Source organism: Pristiophorus japonicus, chromosome 3 (genome assembly GCF_044704955.1).
Source record: "Pristiophorus japonicus isolate sPriJap1 chromosome 3, sPriJap1.hap1, whole genome shotgun sequence".
Taxonomy (NCBI): Eukaryota; Metazoa; Chordata; class Chondrichthyes; family Pristiophoridae; genus Pristiophorus; species Pristiophorus japonicus.
Genome location: NC_091979.1, coordinates 800,122 through 823,984, shown reverse-complemented (window position 1 = coordinate 823,984; position 23,863 = coordinate 800,122). Strand labels below are relative to the sequence as shown.

The 23,863-nt window shown below is 46.5% G+C and overlaps 1 protein-coding gene across 2 annotated transcripts in view; it reads right to left on the bottom strand.

The window, feature by feature from the left end:
- xrcc5 (X-ray repair complementing defective repair in Chinese hamster cells 5) overlaps positions 1 to 23,863 on the bottom strand; it is a 187,115-nt gene that overhangs the window by 144,875 nt on the left and 18,377 nt on the right. Inside the window, exons 4-5 of one of the 2 annotated variants that reach the window (XM_070874236.1) lie at positions 8,860 to 8,908; positions 440 to 562 (exon numbers count right to left, since the gene is read on the bottom strand). In XM_070874236.1, the coding sequence (XP_070730337.1) occupies positions 440 to 562; positions 8,860 to 8,908 (172 nt within the window). The remainder of the gene's footprint in view (positions 1 to 439; positions 563 to 8,859; positions 8,909 to 23,863) is intronic. The other variant, XM_070874237.1, reaches the window with a different exon arrangement.

Sequence of the window (23,863 nt, the reverse complement as noted above, 5' to 3'; positions counted from 1 at the left end):
AAACATATAAAGATCCATGAAACCCTTTGTTCTGCGGAGAGAAGTGCCTGGATCCAGTCCTGAGGCTTCCTCCCCGCTGGTGTTAATAAAGGCCGCATTGGCGTTGGAACTGTCTCTGAGTGTTGAGTGATTCTTCTGATAAAACACTAACACTAACAGGGATGTTCCTGAGTATTTGGAGTATTCCCCTCACTGGGATGATCCTGAGTATTTGGAGTATTCCCCTCACTGGGATGATCCTGAGTATTTGGGGTATTCCCCTCACTGGGATGATCCTGAGTATTTGGAGTACTCCCCTCACTGGGATGTTCCTGAGTATTTGGGGTATTCCCCTCACTGGGATGTTCCCGATTCCCCTCACTGTGGGTTGGTCAAGGCCAGTCTTACCACTGACCAGACCGGCTCTAGATTCAAAAGGAACATGAGGATCAGTACTCACAAGAATTGCAGTGTGATTCCAGCCTTTTTTATGTTGCCTGTGATGACATCCAACTGGTCGGAACTGAAGGGACTGTTCAGATCGGTGAACATGGCGATATGTAATTTCTCAAACTTTTTCCCCCTAAAAGGCAAAATGATATAAAACTGATTGACCAGAGCCACATCATGCCAGCTGGGGAAAGTGAAATTAGTTACACTTCTTAAATTTAATCCTCGCTATAAATCAGAGTTTAACAGCACAAGATCAGGCCACTTGGCCCAGCAGGTCTACGTTGGTGTTTTTCTACACAAAGTTTGAAGGAGTGTCTTGGTGGAGAGGTTTCGGGAATAGTAGGGAGAGGTTTAGAGAAATACCACCAACGATGTCGCCGCAACATTCTACAAATCGCCTGGGAGGTCTGACGCACCAACGTTAGCGTCCTTGATCAGGCCAACATCTTCAGCATCGAAGCACTGACCACACATGATCAGCTCCGCTGGGCAGGCTACATTACACCTTCACGGCAAACGAGCCAAAGGTGGGCAGAGGAAACGTTACAAGGACACCCTCAAAGCCTCCCTGATAAAGTGCGACATCCCCACCGACACCTGGGAGTCCCTGGCCAAAGACCACCCTACGTGGAGAAAGTGCATCCGGGAGGGCGCTGAGCACCTCGAGTCTCATCACCGAGAACATGGAGACACCAAGCGCAGGCAGCGGAAGGAGCGTGCAGCAAACCTGTCCCACCCACCCCTTCCCTCAACCACTGTCTGTCCCACCTGTGACAGAGACTGTCGCTCTCGTATTGGACTGTTGAGCTATCTAAGAACTAATTTTAAGAGTGGAAGCAAGTCTTCCTCGATTGCGAGGGACTGCCTATGATGATGAGAGGTATCCAAGCTTATGTCCTAAGCAGCTGAAGGCACAGTGGCCAATGGTGAGGCCAAGGTAGTGGGGAATGCACAAGAGGTCAGAGTTGTAGGATCAGAGTTCTCGGATGGTTATAGGTAGAGAATTTTACATTTGAAGAATTGGTGGACCGGGATTCAATATACCTAGAATTAGATAGAAAGTACACACAGAAACAGACCCTTACGTCGACAGGTCCATTCTGATGTTTATGCTCCACACAAGTCTTCTCCAACCAATGTTCAGTTTCAATTTCTTTGGGCTGTGCAGTTCATTCAAAACTCCGTACACACGTGGTTTGTCTATTTAAAAACTCCGTACACGCGTGGTTTGTCTATTTTTAAAACTCCGTATACGCGTGGTTTATCTATTTAAAAACTCTGTACACACGTGGTTTGTCTATTGAAAAACTCTGTACACGCGTGGTTTGTCTATTTAAAAACTCTGTACACGCGTGGTTTGTCTATTTAAAAACTCCATACACACGTGGTTTGTCTATTTAAAAACTCTGTACACACGTGGTTTGTCTATTTTTAAAACTCCGTACACGCGTGGTTTGTCTATTTAAAAACTCTGTACACGCGTGGTTTGTCTATTTAAAAACTCTGTACATGTGTGGTTTGTCTATTTAAAAACTCCATACACACATGGTTTGTCTATTTAAAAGCCGCTAAGCCGGCTGCACGGGAACTCCAGAGTGCTGTTCTAAACAAATTTGTGCTGGCTCTCCTTTATTAGTCCAAGCTTATCCAAGTGGCTTATCCTTTACCTCAATCCATTGGATTTTGCTTCAATCTTAATGTTAGGTATGTCCCTTTTTTCTACTGCCACCTGAACCACTGCATCTATCTCTCCTGCTAACTTTTTCAGGAGTTGGAAGACTCCTAACTGTTAAGTATTGAATAAAGAGTCAGACCAGATACTACAAGCTCAAAGTAAGGTGTGACCCTAGTCCTTTATTACAGGACTATGAGGCCTCCTTATGTACAGGTGCTCCCAAGGGATAGTGGGATCCCTTGGGATCCAGGGGATGAGCCCTCTGGTGGTTAAACATGGTAGTTACAGGTTTACATAGACAACACTAATATTGTACCGTTATTTGAGAAGGGTGAAAGGGATAGACAGAGTAATTACAGACCAGTAAACCTAATCTCGGTGGTGGGAAAATTGTTGGAAAAATTCTGAGGAACTGCAGTCATTTAGGGCCCAAGTTTCCACATGATTTGCGCCTGATTTTTAGGAGCAACTGGTGGAGAATGGACTATCTTAGAAATCGCAATTCTCCACATTTTTTTTTCTGCAGTTCTAGTCAGGTAGAACAGTTCTACTTTGGAACAGAATTTTTTCTTCAAAAGGGGGCGTGGCGGCCACTGACACCTGATTTGAAAGTTTCCACAGTGAAAACGTACTCCAAACTAAAGTAGAATGGAGCAAGTGAAGATTTTTGTAGAACTGAAAAAACCTGTTCTACACATTAAAAAATCAAGCGCAGGTTACAAATTAGGCGTCCAGAACGAGGTGGGGGGGGAGGGAAGTCATTAAATTCTATAATAAATCCTTATTTATACTTCTACAAATATTATACAAATAAATCCAACCTGAATAAACATTTATAAGCAAAGAAAAGATTAAATAAACCATCTTCCTACCTGTGTGAAAGTGCTTCGGGCATGCCTTTCGGGACCGAAGGCTGAACAGGCCGGCCCGAGACTTCGGGCAGGGCCCGTCCCCAGCACCAGATTTACAGGTAGGTGGCGTTGGGTTGGGTCGGGGAGGTTCGGTTCGGGTCGGGAGGGGGGGGGAGGGAGAGGGGAGAGGAGAGAGTGGGGAGGGAGAGGGGGGGAGAGGAGGGAGAGAGGGGGGAAGAGAGAGAGAGAGGTCAGGTCGGATCCAGTCCGGGAGGCGGGGAGCGGGAACGGGTCGGGTCGGGTCCAGTCGGGGGGGCGGGGAGCGGGAACAGGAGTGCGGGTCGGGTCCAGGCCAGGGGGGGAGTGGGTGTCGGGTCGGGTCCAGGCCAGGGGGGGAGTGGGTGTCGGGTCTGGTCCGGAGGCAGGGGGGTGCGGGGAGCGAGTGTCGGGTCTGGTCGGGGGGGGGGGGGGGGGAGGAAGCAGGAGCTGGCCGTGGGAGGAGCCTTATTCACACAGCCCCAGTGAGGCCATTGGGCCAGGGCTAGGGGCTGCGTGCTTTGGGCCCCTCCCACACAGTTCGGCGCCTGGAGCTACTGCACTTGCTTGCCGACTGTAGCGCGCATGTGCAGAGGTCCCGGCACTGTTTTCAGCGCAGGGACCTGGCTCCGCCCCCTACAGCTCCTGCTGCGCTGCGCCGAGGGCCAGAGGATCTGCAGGGAGGTGGAGAATACCGAGGATTTTTTTAGGCGCACTTTGTGGCGCGAAAAACGGGCGCCCAGGTCGGGACTGCGCCGTTCTAGGCGTGTGTGGAAACTTGGGCCCTTAGAAAGGCACAGATTAATTAACGAAAGTTAGCATGGACTTGTTAAAGGTAGATCGTGTCTGACTAACTTGATTTAATTTTTTTACATAGAAATACAGAAAATAGGTGCAGAAGTAGCCATTCAATAAGATCATGGTTGATCATTCACCTCAGTACCCTTTTCCTGCTTTCTCTCCATACCCCTTGATCCCTTTAGCCATTAAGGTCTTATCTAACTCCCTCTTGAATATATCCAATGAACTTTTAAAAAAGGAGGGAGAGAGAAAACAGGGAATTATAGACCGGTCAGCCTGACATCGGTAGTGGGTAAAATGATGGAATCAATTATTAAGGATGTCATAGCAGTGCATTTGGAAAGAGGTGACATGATAGGTCCAAGTCAGCATGGATTTGTGAAAGGGAAATCATGCTTGACAAATCTTCTGGAATTTTTTGAGGATGTTTCCAGTAGAGTGGACAAGGGAGAACCAGTTGATGTGGTATATTTGGACTTTCAGAAGGCTTTCGACAAGGTCCCACACAAGAGATTAATGTGCAAAGTTAAAGCGCATGGGATTGGGGGTAGTGTGCTGATGTGGATTGAGAACTGGTTGTCAGACAGGAAGCAAAGAGTAGGAGTAAATGGGTACTTTTCAGAATGGCAGGCAGTGACTAGTGGGGTACCGCAAGGTTCTGTGCTGGGGCCCCAGCTGTTTACATTGTACATTAATGATTTAGACGAGGGGATTAAATGTAGTATCTCCAAATTTGCGGATGACACTAAGTTGGGTGGCAGTGTGAGCTGCGAGGAGGATGCTGTGAGGCTGCAGAGCGACTTGGATAGGTTAGGTTAGGTGAGTGGGCAAATGCATGGCAGATGAAGTATAATGTGGATAAATGTGAGGTTATCCACTTTGGTGGTAAAAACAGAGAGACAGACTATTATCTGAATGGTGACAGATTAGGAAAAGGGGAGGTGCAACGAGACCTGGGTGTCATGGTACATCAGTCATTGAAGGTTGGCATGCAGGAACAGCAGGCGGTTAAAAAAAGCAAATGGTATGTTGGCCTTCATAGCGAGGGGATTTGAGTATAGGAGCAGGGAGATCTTACTGCAGTTGTACAGGGCCTTGGTGAGGCCTCACCTGGAATATTGTGTACAGTTTTGGTCTCCTAATCTGAGGAAAGACGTTCTTGCTATTGAGGGAGTGCAGCAAAGGTTCACCAGACTGATTCCAGGAATGGCTGGACTGACATATGAGGAGAGACTGGATCAACTGGGCCTTTATTCACTGGAGTTTAAAAGGATGAGAGGGGATCTCATAGAAACGTATAAGATTCTGACGGGACTGGACAGGTTAGATGTGGGAAGAATGTTCCCGATGTTGGGAAAGTCCAGAACCAGGGGTCACAGTCTAAGGATAAGGGGTAAGCCATTTAGGACCGAGATGAGGAGAAACTTCTTCACCCAGAGAGTGGTGAACCTGTGGAATTCTCTACCACAAAAAGTTGTTGAGGCCAATTCACTAAATATATTCAAAAAGGAGTTAATGTAGTTCTTACGACTAGGAGGATCAAGGGGCATGGCGAGAAAGCAGGAATGGGGTACCGAAGTTGCATGTTCAGCCATGAACTCATTGAATGGTGGTGCAGGCTCGAAGGGCCGAATGGCCTTCTCCTGCACCTATTTTCTATGTTTCTATGTAACTGGCATCAACAACTCACTGCGGTAGGGAATTCCACAGGTTAACAACTCTCTGGGTGAAGAAGTTTCTCCACATCTCAGTCCTAAATGGCTTACCCCTTATCCTAAGACTGTGTCCCCTGGTTCTGGACTTCCCCAACATCAGAAACATTCTTCCTGCATCTAACCTGTCCAGTCCCGTCAGAATTTTATATGTTTCTATGTTTTTTGACAAGATATCAAGGAGGTCGATGAGGGTAGCACGTTTGATAAAATCTACATGGATTTTAGCAAGGCTTTTGATAAGGTCCCACGTGGCAAATTGGTCAGAAAATAAAAACCCATGGGATCCAAGGGAAAGTGGTTCCAAAACTGCCTCAGTGGCAGGAAACAAAGGGTAATAGCCGACAGGTGTTTTTGTGACTGGAAAGCTGTTCCTGTGGGCTTCCACAGGGTTTTATTTTTCGTGGTGTATAACAATGATTTAGACCTCAATGTAGGGAACATTAAGATGTTTGCAGATAATACAAAAATTGACATAAAAGGTTATTGCACAAGATAAACGCTCACGGGGTTAGGGATAATATATTAGAATGGATAGAGGATTAGCTAACTAGCAGAAAACAGAGTCGGGATAAATGGGTCATTTTCCTATTGGCAAACAGTGACTAGTGGGGTGCTGCAGGGATCAGTGCAGGGGCCTCAACTATTTACAATCTATATTAATGACTTGGATGAAGGGACCGAGTGTAATGTCGCCAAGTTTGCTGATAATACAAAGATGGATGGGAAAGCAAACTGTGAGGAGGGCACAACAAATCTACAGGGGGGGATGTAGACAGGCTAAGTGAGTGGGCAAAAATCTGGCAGATGGAGTATCATGTGGGAAAATGTGAGATTATCCACTTTGGCAGAAAAATAGAAAAGAAAATTATAATTTAAATGGAGAAAAATTGGTGCTGCAGTACAGAGGGACCTGGGGGTCCTTGTGCATGAAATACAAAAAGTTAGTATGCAGGTACAGCAAGTAATCAGGAAGGCAAATGGAATGTTGGCCTTTATTGCAAGGGGGATAGAGTATAAAAGCAGAGAAGTCCTGCTACAACTGTACAGGGTATTGGTGAGGCCACACCTCGAGTACTGTGTATAGTTTTGGTCTGCATATTTAAGGAAGAATATACTTGCATTGGCAGCTGTTCAGAGAAGCTTCACTAGGTGGATTCCGGAGATGAAGGGGTTGACTTATGAAGAAAGGTTGAGTAGGTTGGGCCTCTACACATTCGAGTTCAGAAGAATGAGAGGTGATCTTATCGAAACATATAAGATAATGAGGGGGCTTGACAAGGTGGATGCAGAGAAGATATTTCCACTCATCGGGGAAACTAAAACTAGGGGACATAGTCTCAGAATAAGGGGCTGCCCATTTAAAACTGAGATGAGGAGGAATTTCTTCTCAGAGGGTTGTAAATCTGTGGAATTCTCTGCCTCAGAGAGTTGTGGAGGCTGGGTCATTGAATATATTTAAGGCAGAGATAGAGATTTATGAACGATAAGGGAGTAAAGGGTTATGGGGAGCGGGCAGGGAAGTGGAGCTGAGTCCATGATCAGATCAGCCATGATCTTATTAAATGGCAGAGTAGGCTCGAGGGACCGAATGGACTACTCCTGCTCCTGCTCCTATTTCTTATGTTCTTACCCTGTGGTTGACAGTGAGGAAGAAAGCGTAGACTGCAGAAAGATATCGATGGACTGGTCAGGTGGGCAGAAAAGTGTCAAATGGAACTCAATCTGGAGAAGTGTGAGGTAATGCATTTGTGGAGGGCTAACAAAGCAAGGGAATACACAATAAATGGTGGGATACAGAAAAGTGTAGATGAAGAGAAACCTTCGAGTGCATGTCCACAGATCCCTGTAGGTCAGCGAGCACAGAGGCAATGAGAGTGAGCGAGACTTGGTGCGAGTTAGAAGATGACTTGCATTTATATAGTGCCTTTCATGACCACCAGACGTCTCAAAGCGCTTTACAGCCAATGAAGTACGTTTGGAGTGTAGTCACTGTTGTAATGTGGGAAACGCGGCAGCCAACTTGTGCACAGCAAACTCCCACAAACAGCAATGACCAGATAATGTGTTTTTGTTACAAGGGCTGGCGCTGTTCCCTGCATTACAAATCCCCTGGGAGGACAGGCGCACCAGCATTAGTGTCCTCAACCAGGCCAACATCCCCAGCATTGAAGCACTGACCACACTCGATCAGCTCTGCTGGGCAGGCCACATTGTTCGCATGCCAGACACGAGACTCCCAAAGCAAGCGCTCTACTCGGAACTCCTTCAGGGCAAACGAGCCAAAGGTGGGCAGCGGAAACGCTACAAGGACACCCTCAAAGCCTCCCTGATAAAGTGCGACATTCCCATTGACACCTGAGGGTCCCTGGCCCAAGACTGCCCTAAGTGGACGAAGTGCATCCGGGAGGGCGCTGAGCACCTCGAGTCTCAACGCCGAGAGCATGCAGAAATCAAGCGCAGGCAGCGGAAAGAGCATGCGGCAAACCAGTCCCACCCACCCTTTCCCTCAACGACTACTTGTCCCACATGTGACAGAGCCGATGGCTCTCGTATTGGACTGTTCAGCCACCAAAGAACTCACTTCAGGAGTGGAAGCAAGTCTTCCTTGATTCCGAAGGACTACCTATGATGATGATGATGTTTTTGTTATGTGGATCGAGGGATAAATATTGGCTAGGACACCGGGGATAACTCCCCTGCTCTTCTTCGAAATATTGTCATGGCATCTTTTACCGGAGAGAGCAGACGGGGCCTTGGTTTAACGTCTGATCCGAAAGACGGCACCTCCGACAGCACAGCACTCCCTCAGTACTGCACTGGATTGTCAGCCTATATTTATGTGCTCAAGTTAGGATATGAGGCAGCAGTTTTGGATGAGCTCAAGTTGATGGAGGGTGGAAGATGGGATGCCGGCCAGCAGAGCATTAGAGTAGTCAAGTCCAGAGATAACAAAGGTTTGGATGAGAGCTTCAGCAGCAGATGAGCTGAGGCAAGTACGGAGACGGGAAATGTTACACTGGTGAAGTAGGCTGTCTTTGTGATGGTCGGAAGCTCAGCTCATTCTGAACATATATTTCTAAAGCATTCCCAGACATCCTACCAAAAATAAACAAAACTTGGCACAAAGTAACTGAGGTTATCGAGGCAGTCGGGGTGGAATCCAACTAGAAAAATGGAGCGTTATACTGCCAGAGTTCCTGAAATGATTGGTTTAAGTCCAGCTTGCCAGTTTCTGAGCCCTGAGCTTGTGTAGATCCCAACCATGTTGTCAGGAAAACTCCTCTAACACACCAACAACTCAAATATTGCATTGAAGCCTCTGACATCTTCAAGTGAATCCAGTACTTACATGGTCTGTTTCTGAAGCAGGTCCATACAGACAATCAGGGCATCCAGAACTTGTGGCAAGTCAAGGTTCAACACAATAGGAATTAAATTGTGCAAAAAATTAGTTCAGCTATATACTTTATAAGTTGTTCAATAATTGTAACTCATGCATGATTACTGAAAGCCTCCAATAAAGAACTGTGAGGAATCAGAGGTCACCAACATCTAATACACCCTGAATAAGTGGTACAGTGGTTGTATGCTTTCTTTTACCTCAGGCAAAGAATGAGATTTCTCCTGCCCTCTCTCTGGAGCCAGACTGAGTTGTATACTGCCAAAAAAAAAAATCACAGATGCTGGAAATCAAAAAACAGAAAATGCTGGAAACATTTGTTGAAGAGCATATACCCAAAACGTTAATTTGGGTATATTAACATTCTGAGCGTTTCCAGCATTTTCTTTTTGTTTGAGTTGTTAGTTGCTTTCCTATGTCAGAGGACCAGGTTTCCACACAACTCTCTCCTCCTCCTGGAGGCAGACTGAATGTATAGCGACTGAGATGCTGCTCTTGTACCTCAGAGGGAATTGGGTCCTTCCTCCTCCCTCTCTGTCTGGCTCTCGAGCATAATTGGCTGGTATCGGGGTTTCCCAATATCCTTTTACATAAGACAGAGGAGATGAGGCCTCCACTCTGTTGTCTCTAGGGCCAGACTGGATGGTATAACGGGTTTGACAATGTCCTCTACCTCTTGTAGCATCCGAGCCGGCTCCATATCGATTGTGTGTTGACTTTACTGATATGGAATAAGCAAAATAAATCCAATCACTACTGCAGTAGTACAAAGGAATAAGTAAAACAACATTAGCCACTCCTCTGGGTAGAATCGTAACTCCTGCCTCTTCCTGGTGTTCTTCATTCTTACATTGGCCATTTTAAAGCCTGCCTCTTCCCAGCCGTAGCGCGTTTCTACCCAGTGGTCCTGGTGCAGTGATTACGCTATCACATGTTTCTCGTAATGTCACTTTGCTCATTCGTATGCAAGCTCACTCAATTATTATTCAAATTCGAGTAAGGATTGTGTGAAGATCTTAAACTCACCAGCTACCCCACTTCCTTCGATGCATATAAGGTGGCCAAGGTTAGTGGGAAACTAGAAGATTGGGAAAATTTTAAACGACAGCAAAGAATGACTATAAAAGCAATAAAGAAAGGAAAGATAGATTACGAAAGTAAACTTGCGCAAAACATAAAAACAGATAGTAAAAGCTTTTACCGATATATAAAACGGAAGAGAGTGACTAAAGTAAATGTTGGTCCCTTAGAAGATGAGAAGGGGGATTTAATAATGGAAAATGTGGAAATGGCCGAGACCTTAAACAATTATTTTGCTTCGGTCTTCACAGTGGAAGACACAAAAACCATGCCAAAAATTGCTGGTTACGGGAATGTGGGAAGGGAGGACCTTGAGACAATCACTATCACTAGGGGGGTAGTGCTGGACAGGCTAATGGGACTCAAGGTAGACAAGTCCCCTGGTCCTGATGAAATGCATCCCAGGGTATTAAAAGAGATGGCGGAAGTTATAGCAGATGCATTCGTTATAATCTACCAAAATTTTCTGGACTCTGGGGAGGTACCAGCGGATTGGAAAGCAATCTGCTTTCTGTTTAAAAAAGGGGGCAGACAAAAGGCAGGTAACTATAGGCCGGTCAGTTTAACATCTGTAGTGGGGAAGATGCTTGAAGCTATCATTAAGGAAGAAATAGCGGGACATCTAGATAGGAATAGTGCAATCAAGCAGACACAACATGGATTCATGAAGGGGAAATCATGTTTAACTAATTTACTGGAATTCTTTTTAGGATACAATGAGCATGGTGGATAGAGGTGTACCGATGGATTTGGTGTATTTAGATTTCCAAAAGGCATTCGATAAGGTGCCACACAAAAGGTTACTGCAGAAGATAAAGGTACGCGGAGTCAGAGGAAATGTATTAGCATGGATCGAGGCTGGCTAACAGAAAGCAGAGAGTCGGGATAAATGGGTCCTTTTCGGGTTGGAAATCGGTGGTTAGTGGTGTGCCACAGGGATCGGTGCTGGGACCACAACTGTTTACAATATACATAGATGACCTGGAAGAGGGGACAGAGTGTAATGTAACAAAATTTGCAGATGACACAAAGATTAGTGGGAAAGTGGGTTGTGTAGAGGACACAGAGAGGCTGCAAAGAGATTTAGATAGGTTAAGCGAATGGGCTAAGGAATACAATGTCGGAAAATGTGAGGTCATCCACCTTGGGAAAAAAAAACTAAAAGGGAATATTATTTGAATGGGGAGAAATTACAACATGCTGCGGTGCAGAGGGACCTGGGGGTCCTTGTGCATGAATCCTAAAAAGTTAGTTTGCAGGTGCAGCAGGTAATCAGGAAGGCGAATGGAATGTTGGCCTTCATTGCGAGAGGGATGGAGTACAAAAGCAGGGAGGTCCTGCTGCAACTGTACAGGGTATTGGTGAGGCCGCACCTGGAGTACTGCGTGCAGTTTTGGTCACCTTACTTAAGGAAGGATATACTGGCTTTGGAGGGGGTACAGAGACGATTCACTCGGCTGATTCCGGAGATGAGGAGGTTACCTTATGATGATAGATTGAGTAGACTGGGTCTTTACTCGTTGGAGTTCAGAAGGATGAGGGGTGATCTTATAGAAACATTTAAAATAATGAAAGGGATAGACAAGATAGAGGCAGAGAGATTGTTTCCACTGGTCGGGGAGACTAGAACTAGGGGGCACAGCCTCAAAATACGGGGGAGCCAATTTAAATCGGAGTTGAGAAGGAATTTCTTCTCCCAGAGGGTTGTGAATCTGTGGAATTCTCTGCCCAAGGAAGCAGTTGAGGCTAGCTCATTGAATGTATTCAAGTCACAGATGGATAGATTTTTAACCAATAAGGGAATTAAGGGTTACGGGGAGCGGGCGGGTAAGTGGAGCTGAGTCCACGGCCAGATCAGCCATGGTCTTTTTGAATGGCGGAGCAGGCTCGAGGGGCTAGATGGCCTACTCCTGTTCCTAATTCTTATGTTCTTATGTTCACCCAGGCCCTGCAACACATTGGAGTTGCGTTCATTCCTGGGACTGTTGAACTATTTTGGGAACTTTCTGCTGAACTTGAGCACGTTGTTGGAGCCGCTACACGTGCTCCTGCGTAAGGGTTGCGATTGGTTTTGGGGGGACTGTCAGGAACAAGCTTTTGATCGGGCGCGAAACCTACTTTGTTCAAACAAGTTGCTGACCCTGTACGACCCCAGTAAAAAATTGGTTCTGACATGTAATGCATCGTCCTATGGGGTTGGGTGCGTGCTGCAGCAGGGCAATGCTGAGGGTCAACTACAACCTGTGGCTTATGCCTCCAGGTCGCTCTCCCAAGCAGAACGGGGATATGGGATGGTTGAGAAGGAAGTGCTTGCATGTGTCTATGGTGTAAAAAAAAAATGCATCAGTGCCTCTTTGTAGGAAGTTTGAATTAGAGACGGACCACAAGCCATTAACACCCCTGTTGTCAGACAGCAAGGCTATCAATGCCAACGCATCAGCTCGCATACAGCGATGGGCTCTCACGCTGGTTGCTTATGACTACTCCATCCGGCACCGGACTGGCACTGAAAATTGCGCTGATGCGCTCAGTAGGCTCCCAGTGGCCACCACTGAGGGGGCAGCGGAGCAAAGCGCCGAGATGGTCATGGCTGTCAATGCCTTTGACAGCGCAAGCTCCCCCATCACAGCCCGCCAGATCAAAAACAGAGATCCCCTCCTATCCCTGATTAAGAAATGTGTCCTGACTGGGGATTGGGCGCCCGCATACGGAGCATGCCCTGAGGTCAGACCGTTCCACAGGCGGTTGGATGAGCTCTCCATCCAAGCCGACTGCCTGCTCTGGGGCAGCCGGGTAGTTATGCCCCAGAAGGGCAGGGAGGCATTCATCAAAGAACTCCACAGCGAGCACCCAGGCATTGTGCTGATGAAGGCCATTGCCCGGTCACACGTTTGGTGGCCTGGAATTGATTCAGACCTGGAACACTGTGTTCGCAGGTGCACAACGTGTGCCCAGCTGAGCAATGCCCTCAGGGAGGCCCCGCTCAGCCCATGGCCCTGGCCCACCAGTCCATGGTCATGCATTCATGTTGACGACGCGGGCCCGTTCATGGGAAAGATGTTCCTCAGTGTGGTAAATGCGTACTCGAAATGGATGGAGTGCATCATTCTGAATTCATGCACCTCATCCACCACTGTGGAAAGCCTACGTGCGATCTTTGCAACCCACGGCTTGCCGGGCATCATGGTTAGTGATAATGGCTCATGTTTCACAAGCTACGAATTGAGAGTTTATGTCGGGTAATGGCATCAACCACGTCAGGACTGCGCCGTTCAAGCCGGCCTCCAATGGCCAGGCGGAACGTGCGGTCCAAATCATTAAGCAAGGTATGCTCAGGATTCAAGGACCCTCCCTACAATGCCGCCTATCGCGTCTCCTGCTGGCCTATAGATCCCGACCGCACTCGCTCACGGGGGTCCTGCCCGCAGAGCTACTAATGAAATGGACACTCAAAACTCGGTTGTCCTTCATTCACCCAGTCCTGACCGACATAGTTGAGGGCAAGCGCAAGTCACAAAACGAGTACCATGACCGTAATGTGAGGGGGAGGTGTATAGAAATAAATAATCCTGTAGTCGTCCTCAATCACACCATGGGGCCCAAATGGCTTGAGGGCACTGTAATTGACAAAGAGAGGAATAGGGTCATCGTGGTAAAACTCAACAATGGTCAGATATGCCGTAAGCATCTGGACCAAGTAAAAAAAAGGTTCAGCATGGACACGGAGGAACCTGAAGAAGACCATGAGATGGAGCTCACCACACCGCCAGTGAACGAGCAACAAGAACAATCAGAAGAATGCACAGTCCCTGCGGTCAGCCCGGACAGGCCGGAAATCACCACAGGTGACAGACACTCACATCAGTGTCCAACAACCAGAGCCCCAACTGCGGCGCTCCACGAGGGAGCGTAGACCACTTGAAAAACTAAACCTGTGATTCCAATAAGACTTTGCGGGGGGGGAGGTGATGTCATGTATGTAACCACAATGTAACACCACTGTATTACTGTATACACTTAACCTAGATGCACATCTTGACCACAAGGGGTGAACTTGTGGGAGACACTCCTTACCTGATCACACAGATATAAAAAATGAGGTGCCACGCAGGGTCATCGTCTTTGGAGTCCTGTGAATAAAGAGTTAAGGTCACAGAGTGACCTTGTCCCCAGAATGTGCCTCGTGTGGTTTCATATTGTAGAGTAAGGACTTTACAGGAGGCAGTTCAGAGAAGGTTCATTTGGTTGATTCCGGAGATGAGGGGGTTGACTTATGAGGAAAGGTTGAGTAGGTTGGACCTCTACTCATTGGAGTTCAGAAGAATGAGGGGTGATCTTATCAAAACGTATAAGATTATGAGGGGGCTTGACAAGGTGGATGCAGAGAGGATGTTTCCACTGATGGGGGAGACTAGAACTAGGGGGCATGATCTTAGAATAAGGGGTCGTCCATTTAAAACTGAGATGAGGTGAAATTTCTTCTCTCAGAGGGTTGTAAATCTCTGGGATTCGTTGCCTGAGAGAGCTGTGGAAGCTGGGACATGGAATAAATTTAAGAGAGAAATACACAGTTTCTTAAACGATAAGGGGTTATGGGGAGCAGGCAGGGAAGTGGAGCCGAGTTCATGATCAGATCAGTCATGATCTTATTGAATGGCGGAGCAGGCTCGTGGGGCAGTATGGCCTACTCCTGTTCCTTATGTTCTTATGTCCCCCAAGAATCTATCCTTGGCCCCCTCAGAGTTCTCATCTATATGCTGCCCCTTGGCGACATCATCCGAAAACACGGTGTCAGTTTCCACACTTACATGGAAACATAGAAAATAGGTGCAGGAGTAGGCCATTTGACCCTTTGAGCCTGCATCACCATTCAATATGATCATAGCTGATCATTTTTGCAACTTTAGTACCAAATTCCTGCTTTCTCTCAATACTCCCTGATCCCTTCAGCCGAAAGGGCCACATCTAACTCCCTTTTGAATATATCTAATGAACTGGCCTGAACAACTTTCTGTGATAGAGAATTCCACAGGTTCACCACTCTCTGAGTGAAGAGGTTTCTCCTCATCTCGGTCCTAAATGGCGTCCCCTTACCCTTAGATTGTGACCCCTGGTTCTGGACTTCCCCAACATTGGGAACATGCTTCCTGCATCTAACCTGTCCAATCACGTCAGAATTTTATATGTTTCTATGAGATCTCCTCTCATTCTTCTAAATTCCAGTGAATATAAGCCTAGTCGATCCAGTCTTTCTTCATGTCAGTCCTGCCATCCCGGGAATTAATCTGGTGAACCTTTGCTGCACTCCCTCAATAGCAAGAATGTCCTTCCTCAGATTAGACCAAAACTGAACACAATATTCAAGGAGTGGCCTCACCAAGGCCCTGTACAACTGCAGTAAGACCTCCCTGCTCCTATACTCAAATCCTCTTGCTATGAAGGCCAACATGCCTTTTGCCTTTTTCACCACCTGCTCTACCAACATGCCAACCTTCAATGACTGATGAACCATGACACCCAGGTCTCGTTGCACCTCCCCTTTTCCTAATCTGTCACCATTCAGAAAATATTCTTCCAGAAGATTCGTCAAGCATAATTTCCCTTTCATAATTCCATGCTGACAGGATCGGTCCAAGTCAGCATGGATTTATGAAAGGGAAATCATGCTTGACGAATCGCCTGGAATTTTATGAGGATGTAACTAGCAGAATGGATAAGGGAGAACCAGTGGATGTGGTGCATTTGGACTTTCAAAAGGCTTTTGACAAGGTCCCACACAAGAGATTGGTGTGCAAAATCAAAGCGCATGGTATTGGGGGTAATATACTGACGTGGATAGAGAACTGGTTGGCAGACAGGAAGCAGAGAGTCGGGATAAACAGGTCCTTTTCAGAATGGCAGGCAGTGACTAGTGGGGTGCCGCAGGGCTCAGTGTTGTGACCACAGCTCTTTACAATATACATTAATGATTTGGATGAAGGAATTGAGTGAATTATCTCCAAGTTTGCGGATGACACTAAACTGGGTGGCGGTGTGAGCTGTGAGGAGGACGCTAAGAGGCTGCAGGGTGACTTGGACAGGTTAGGGGAGTTGGCAAATGCATGACAGATGCAGTATAATGTGGATAAATGTGAGGTTATCCATTTTGGGGGCAAAAACACGAAGGCAGAATATTATCTGAATGGTGGCAGATTAGGAAAAGGGGAGGTGCAACGAGACTTGGGTGTCATGGTTCAACAGTCACTGAAAGTGGGCATGCAGGTACAGCAGGCGGTGAAAAAGGCAAATGGTATGTTGGCCTTCATAGCTAGGGGATTTGAGTATAGGAGCAGGGAGGTGTTACTGCAGTTGTACAGGGCCTTAATGAGGCCTCACCTGGAGTATTGTGTTCAGGTTTGGTCTTTTGGCATGGAAGCAAGTCATCCTTGTTATTGAGGGAGTGCAGCGAAGGTTCACCAGACTGAATCCAGGGATGGCTGGATCAACTGGACATTTATTCACTGGAGTTTCGAAGGATGAGAGGGGATCTCATAGAAACGTATAAGATTCTGACAGGACTGGTCAGGTTAGATGCGGGAAGAATGTTCCCGATCTTGGGGAAGTCCAGAATTAGGGGACACAGTCTTAGGATAAGGGGTAAGCCATTTAGGACTGAGATGAGGAGAAACTTCTTCACTCAGAGAGTTGTTAACCTGTGGCATTCCCTGCCGCAGAGAGTTGATGATGTCAGTTCATTGGATAGGTTAGGGCGTTAGATATGGCCCTTATGGCTAAGGGGATCAAGGGGTATGGAGAGAAAGCAGGAAAGGGGTACTGAGGGAATGATCAGCCATGATCTTATTGAATGGCAGTGCAGGCTCGAAGGGCCGAATGGCCTACTCCTGCACCTATTTTCTATGTTTCTATGCCTTCTTGTTTTTGCCACCAAAGTGGATAACCTCACATTTATCCACATTATACTGCATCTGCCATGCATTTGCCCAATCACCTAACCTGTCCAAGTCACTCTGCAGCCTCTTAGCGTCCTGCTCACAGCTCACACTGCCTCCCAGCTTAGTGTCATCTGCAAACTTGGAGATATTACTTTCAATTCCTTCGTCTAAATAATTAATATATATTGTAAGTATCTGGGGTCCCAGCACTGAACCTTGCGGCACTCCATTAATCACTGCCTGCCATTCTGAAAAGGACCCGTTTATTCCGACTCTTTGCTTCCTGTCTGCCAACCAGTTCTCTATCCATGTCAATACATTACCCCCAATACCATGTGCTTTAATTTTACACACTAATCTCTTGTGTGGGACCTTGTCAAAAGCTTTTTGAAAGTTCAAATACACCACATCCACTGGTTCTCCCTTGTCCACTCTACTAGTTACATCCTCAAAAAATTCTAGAAGATTTGTCAAGCACGATTTTCCTTTCATAAATCCATGCTGGCTTGGACCGATCCCGTCACTGCTTTCCAAATGCGCTGCTATTATATCTTTAATAACTGATTCCAACATTTTCCCCACTACCGATGTCAGGCTAACCGGTCTATAATTCCCTATTTACTCTCTCTCTCTCTCTCCTTTTTTAAAAAGTGGGGTTACATTTGCTACCCTCCAATCCATAGGAACTGATCCAGAGTCTATAGACTGTTGGAAAATGACCACCAATGCATCCACTATTTCTAAGGCCACATCCTTAACTACTCTAGGATGCAGACTGTCAGATCCTGGGGATTTATCGGTCTTCAGTCCCATCAATTTTCCTAACCCAATTTCCTGACTAATAAGAATTTCCTTCAGTCCCTCCTTCTCGCTAGACCCTCGGACCCCTCGTATTTTGGGAAGGTTATTTCTGTCTTCCTTAGTGAAGACAGAACCAAAGTATTTGTTCAATTGGCCTGCCATTTCTTTGTTCCCCATTATAAATTCACCTGATTCTGACTGCAAGGGACCTACGTTTGTCTTTACTAATGTTTTTCCCTTCACATATTTATAGAAGCTTTTGCAGTCAGTTTTTAATGTTCCCTGCAAGCTTCCTCTTATACTCTATTTCCCCCCTCTTAATTAAACCCTTTGTCTTCCTCTGCTGAATTCTAAATTTCTCCCAGTTCTCAGGTTTGCTGCTTTTTCTAGCCAATTTATATGACTCATCCTTGGATTTAACACTATCCCTAATTTCCCTTGTTAGCCACGGTTGAGCCACCTTCCCAGTTTTTATTTGTCCTTTTAGAATTATGTTGTAATTTGGCCGTTTTGATTTTTGTCTTTGATTTCTCTGCCCTCCATTTTTCCTTATCTCCTTTCTACCTTTTGCTTCTGTCCCCATTTTACTTCCCCCTGTCTCCCTGCATAGGTTCCCATCCCCCTGCCCTATCAGATTCAACCCTCGCCAACATCACGAGCAAACACTCCCCCTAGGACATTGGTTCCGGTCCTGCCCAGGTACAGACCATCCGGTTTGTACTGGTTCCACCTCCCCCAGAACCGGTTCCAATGTCCCAGGAATTTGAATCCCTCCCTCTTGCACCACTCCTCAAGCCACGTATTCATCTTAACTATTCTGCTATTTCTATTCTGACTAGCACGTGGCACTGGTAGCAATCCTGAGATTACTACCTTTGAGGTCCTACTTTTTAAATTTAACTCCTAGCTCTCTAAATTCAGCTTGGAGGACCTCCTCCCATTTTTTACCTGTATCTTTAATACCTTTCTGCACCATGACAACTGGCTGTTCACCCTCCCGCTCCAGAATGTCCTGCAGACACTCCGAGACATCCTTGACCCTTGCACCAGGGAGGCAACATACCGTCCTGGAGTCTGGATTGCGGCCGCAGAAGCGCCTATCTATTCCCCTTACAATAGAATCCCCGACCACTTTAGCTCTCCCACTCTTTTTCCTGCCCTCCTGTGCAGCAGAGCCACCCATGGTGTCATGAACTTGGCTGCTGCTGCCCTCCCCTGATGAGTCATTTCCCCCAACAGTACCCAAAACGGTGTATCTGTTTTGGAGGGAGGTGACCGCAGGGGACCCCTGCACTACCTTCCTTCCACTGCTCTGCCGGATAGTGACCCATTCCCTACTTGCCTGTGTAACCTTTACCTGCGGTGTGACCAATTCACTAAACGTGCTATTCACGACATCCCCAGCATCATGGATGCTCCAGAGTGAGTCCATGCGCAGCTCCAGTGCCGCAATGCGGTCTGTCAGGAGCTGCAATTGGATACACTTCCTGCACACATCGTAGTCAGGGACACTTCCAGTGTCCCTGACTTCCCACATAGCACAGGAGGAGCATGACACGGGTTTGGGCTCTCCTGCCATGACTTAACCCTTAAATTAACTTAATTTGGCAACAATGCTAAAGGTTACCCACTGATAAGAAAAAGAAAATGAAAAAGATTACTTACCAATTCACTAACCAATCACTTACCCACTTAGCTGTGACATCACATTTCAATTTCCTATTACTTCTTTGTTTACTCTTATCTCTGCACCAGCTGACTTCCTCACGACTACCCGAACTCCTGGCCTTTTATAGGCCTCGATCCTCGACCACCCGCTGCTCCTCCGACTGCCCGAACTCCTGGCCTTTTATAGGCCTCAATCCTCAACCTCCCGCTGCTCCCGACTGCCTAAACTAATGGCCTTTTATAGGCCTCGATTCTCAACCTTCTGCTGCTCCCGACTGCCCAAACTCCTGGTCTTTTATAGGCCTCGATCCTCAACCTCCCGCTGCTCCTGACTGCTGGCGAATCGAATAACTAGGACTGTAGAGGGCTTTAAACTAAATAGTGGGGTGAGGGGGAGGAAGGGATCAGAAATGTAAAAAGTCAGAGAAAGGAGAAGGCAATAGTGCATGGTAGCGATAGGAACAATGATAACCAGAATGTGACAGGAAGGGACAGAGCGTATAAGAGCGCATCAGAAAGTGGGGTCAGAGTAGGGAAAAATGATAAAAAGAACAAATTTAAAGCTCTTTATCTGAATGCACGCAACATTCGTAACAAGATAGATGAGTTGACGGCACATATAGAAATAAACGGGTATGATCAGATTGCCATTACAGAGACGTGTTTGCAAGGTGACCAAGGCTGGGAACTGAATATTCAGGGGTATTTGACATTTCAGAAGGAGGCAGAAAGGAAAAGGAGGTGTAGTAGCTCTGTTAATAAAGGATGAGATCAGTGCAGTAGTGTGAAATGATATTGGCTCAGAAGATTAAGATGTAGTCAGTTTCGGTGGAGATAAGAAATAACAAGGGAAAGAAGTAACTGGTGGGAGTAGTCTATCGGCCCCCTAACAGTATGAAAGGGAAATCATGTTTGACAAATTTGCTGGAGTTCTTTGAGGATGTAACGATCATGTGGATCAAGGGGAACCAGTAGATGTGGTGTATTTGGATTTCCAGAATGCATTTGATAAGGTGCCACATAAAAGGTTATTGCACAAGGGGTCAGGGGTAATATATTAGCATGGATAGAGGATTGGCTAACTAACAGAAGACAAGTACTGGGTCCCTTGCTTTTTGTGGTATATATCAACGATTTAGATTTGAATATAGGGAGTATAATTAAGAAATTTGCGGACAACACTAAAATTGACTGTGTGATTGATAATGAAGAGGAAAGTCATGGGCTGTAGGAGGATATCAATCTACTGGTCAGGTGGGCAGAGCAGTGGCAAATGGAATTTAATTCAGAGAAGTGTGAGGTGATGCACTTTGGGAGGGCTAATAAGGAAAGGGTATACACATTAAGCGGTAGACCACTTAATAGCGTAGATGAACAAAGTGACCTTGGAGTGCTTGTCCACAGATCCCTGAAAGTAGCAGGCCAGGTGGACAAGGTGGTTAAGAAGGCATATAGAATGCTTGCCTTTATTGGCCGAGGCATAGAATATAAGAGCAGGAAGGTTATGCTTAAATTGTATGATACTTTGGTTCGGCCACAGCTGGAGTACTGCGTGCAGTTCTGGTCGGCGTATTATAGGAAGGATGTGATTGCACTAGAGAGGGTGCAGAGGAGATTTACTAGGGTGCTGCCTGGCATGGGGAATCTTAGTTATGAGGACAGATTGGATAGGCTGAGTTTGTTCTCATTGGAACAGAGGAGGTTGAGAGGAGACCTTATTGAGGTGTACAAAATATTGAGGGGCCTGGACATAGTGGATAGTAAGGGCCTATTTCCATTGGTGGAGGGGTCTATTACTAGGGGGCATAGTTTTAAGGTGGTTGGTGGAAAGTTTAGAGGGGATTTGAGGGGGGGGGCTTCTTTACACAGAGGGTTGTGGGGATCTGGAACTTGCTGCCTGGAAGAGTGGTGGATGCAGAAACCCTCATCACTTTTAAGAGATGGTTGGATGCGCACTTGAAGTGCAGTAACTGCAGGGTTACGGACCCAGAGCTGGTAATTGGGATTAGACTGGATGACCTTTTGTTGGACGGCGTAGATATAATGGTAAGTACTGTAGGGAATCGAATAAGGCCAGGGTGATCTCCTGGACTAGTTTTGATCACCTGGATGGGTCGGAGAGGAATTTTCCCAGATTTTTTTCTCCCTAAATTGGCCTGGGTTTTTAATCTGGTTTTTGCCTCTCCCAGGAGATCAAGGCTCCGGTTGGGGTGGAGTGTAGAATGTTTCAGTGTAAGGGATGTCGCAGTTGTGTGGGGCGGACTGGTTGGGCTGGGTGCTCTTTGCCTTTCCGTCATTGTTCATAGGTTTATATGTAACCTTTAGGGCTGCTGACCGAGGGCCGTGTGGCTCTTTGTCGGCCGGCGTGGACACGATGGGCCGAAATGGCCTCCTTCTGCGCTGTAAATTTTTATGTTTCTAAGTTGTGAGGAGAACGCAAAGAACCTGAAAAGGGATATAGTCGGGCTAAGTGAGTGGGCATGAATTTAGCAGATGGAGTATATTGTGAGGTTTTGATAGGAAATATAAAATAGCAAATTATTATTTAAATGGGAAGAGATTACAAAATGCTGCAGTACAGAGGTAATCTGGGGCTCCTTGAACATGAAACACAAAAGGTTAGTATGGAGGTACAGCAAGTAATTAGGAAGGTAAATAGAATGTTGGGCTTTATTGCAAGGGGGATAGAGTATAAAAGCAGAGAAGTCCTGCTCCAACTGTACAGGGTATTGGTGAGGCCACACCTGGAATACTGCGTACAGTTTTGGTCTCCTTATTTAAGGAGGGATATATTTGCATTGGAGGCAGTTCAGAGAAGGTTCACGAGGTTGATTCCAGAGATGAGGGGGGTTAAGAACATAAGAAATAGGAACAGGTGTAGGCCATACGGCCCCTCAAGCCTGCTCCACCATTCAATAAGATCATGGCTGATCTGATCATGGACTCAGCCCCATTTCCCCGCCCGCTCCCCATAACCCCTTATCATTTAAGAAACTGTCTATTTCGGTCTTAAATTTATTCAATGTCCCAGCTTCCACAGCTCTCTGAGGCAGCGAATTCCACAGATTTACAATCCTCTGAGAAAAGAAATTTCTCATCTCAAAATAAGGGTCTGCCCATTTAAAACTAAGATCATACCCTCTAGCTCTAGTCTTCCCCATCAGTGGAAACATCCTCTCTGCATCCACCCTGTCAAGGCCCCTCATAATCTTGTACGTTTCGATAAGATCACGTCTCATTCTTCTGAACTCCAATAAGTAGAGGCCCAACCTACTCAACCTTTCCTCATAAGTCAACCCCCTCATCTCCGGAATCAACCGAGTGAGCCTTCTCTGAACTGCCCCCAAAGCAAGTATATCCTTTCGTAAATATGGAAACCATATTATGAGGAAAGGTTGAGTCTATACTCATTGGAGTTCAGAAGAATGAGAGGTGATCTTATTGAAACGTCTAAGATTCTGAGGGGGCTTGACAGGGTAGATGCAGAGAGGATGTTTCCCCTCGTGGGGGAAACTAAAACGAGGGGGCATAGTTTCACAATAAGGGGTCACCCATTTAAAACGGAAATGAGGAGGAATTTCATGAATCTTTGGAATTCTCTGCCCCAGAGAGCTGTGGAGAACATAAGAATTAGGAACAGGAGTAGGGCATCTAGCCCCTCGAGCCTGCTCCGCCATTCTAAAAGATCATGGCTGATCTGGCCGTGGACTCAGCTCCACTTACCCGCCCTCTCCCCATAACCCTTAATTTCCTTATTGGTTAAAAATCTATCTATCTGTGACTTGAATACATTCAATGAGCTAGCCTCAACTGCTTCCTTGGGCAGAGAATTCCAGATTCACAACCCTCTGGGAGAAGAAATTCCTTCTCAACTCCGATTTAAATTGGCTCCCCCGTATTTTGAGGCTGTGCCCCCTAGTTCTAGTCTCCCCGACCAGTGGAAACAACCTCTCTGCCTCTATCTTGTCTATCCCTTTCGTTATTTTAAATGTTTCTATAAGATCACCCCTCATCCTTCTGAACTCCAACGAGTAAAGACCCAGTCTACTCAATCTATCATCATAAGGTAACCCCCTCATCTCCGGAATCAGCCTAGTGAATCGTCTCTGTTCCCCCTCCAAAGCCAGTATATCCTTCTTTAAGTAAGGTGACCAAAACTGCACGCAGTACTCCAGGTGCGGCCTCACCAATACCCTATACAGTTGCAGAAGGACCTCCCTGCTTTTGTACTCCATCCCTCTCGCAATGAAGGCCAACATTCCATTCGCCTTCCTGATTACCTGCTGCACCTGCAAACTCTTTGGTATTCATGCACAAGGACCCCCAGGTCCCTCTGCACCGCAGCATGTTGTAATTTCTCCCCATTCAAATAATATTCCCTTTTACTGTTTTTTTTTCCAAGGTGGATGACCTCACATTTTCCGACATTGTATTCCATCTGTCAAACCTTAGCCCATTCGCTTAACCTATCT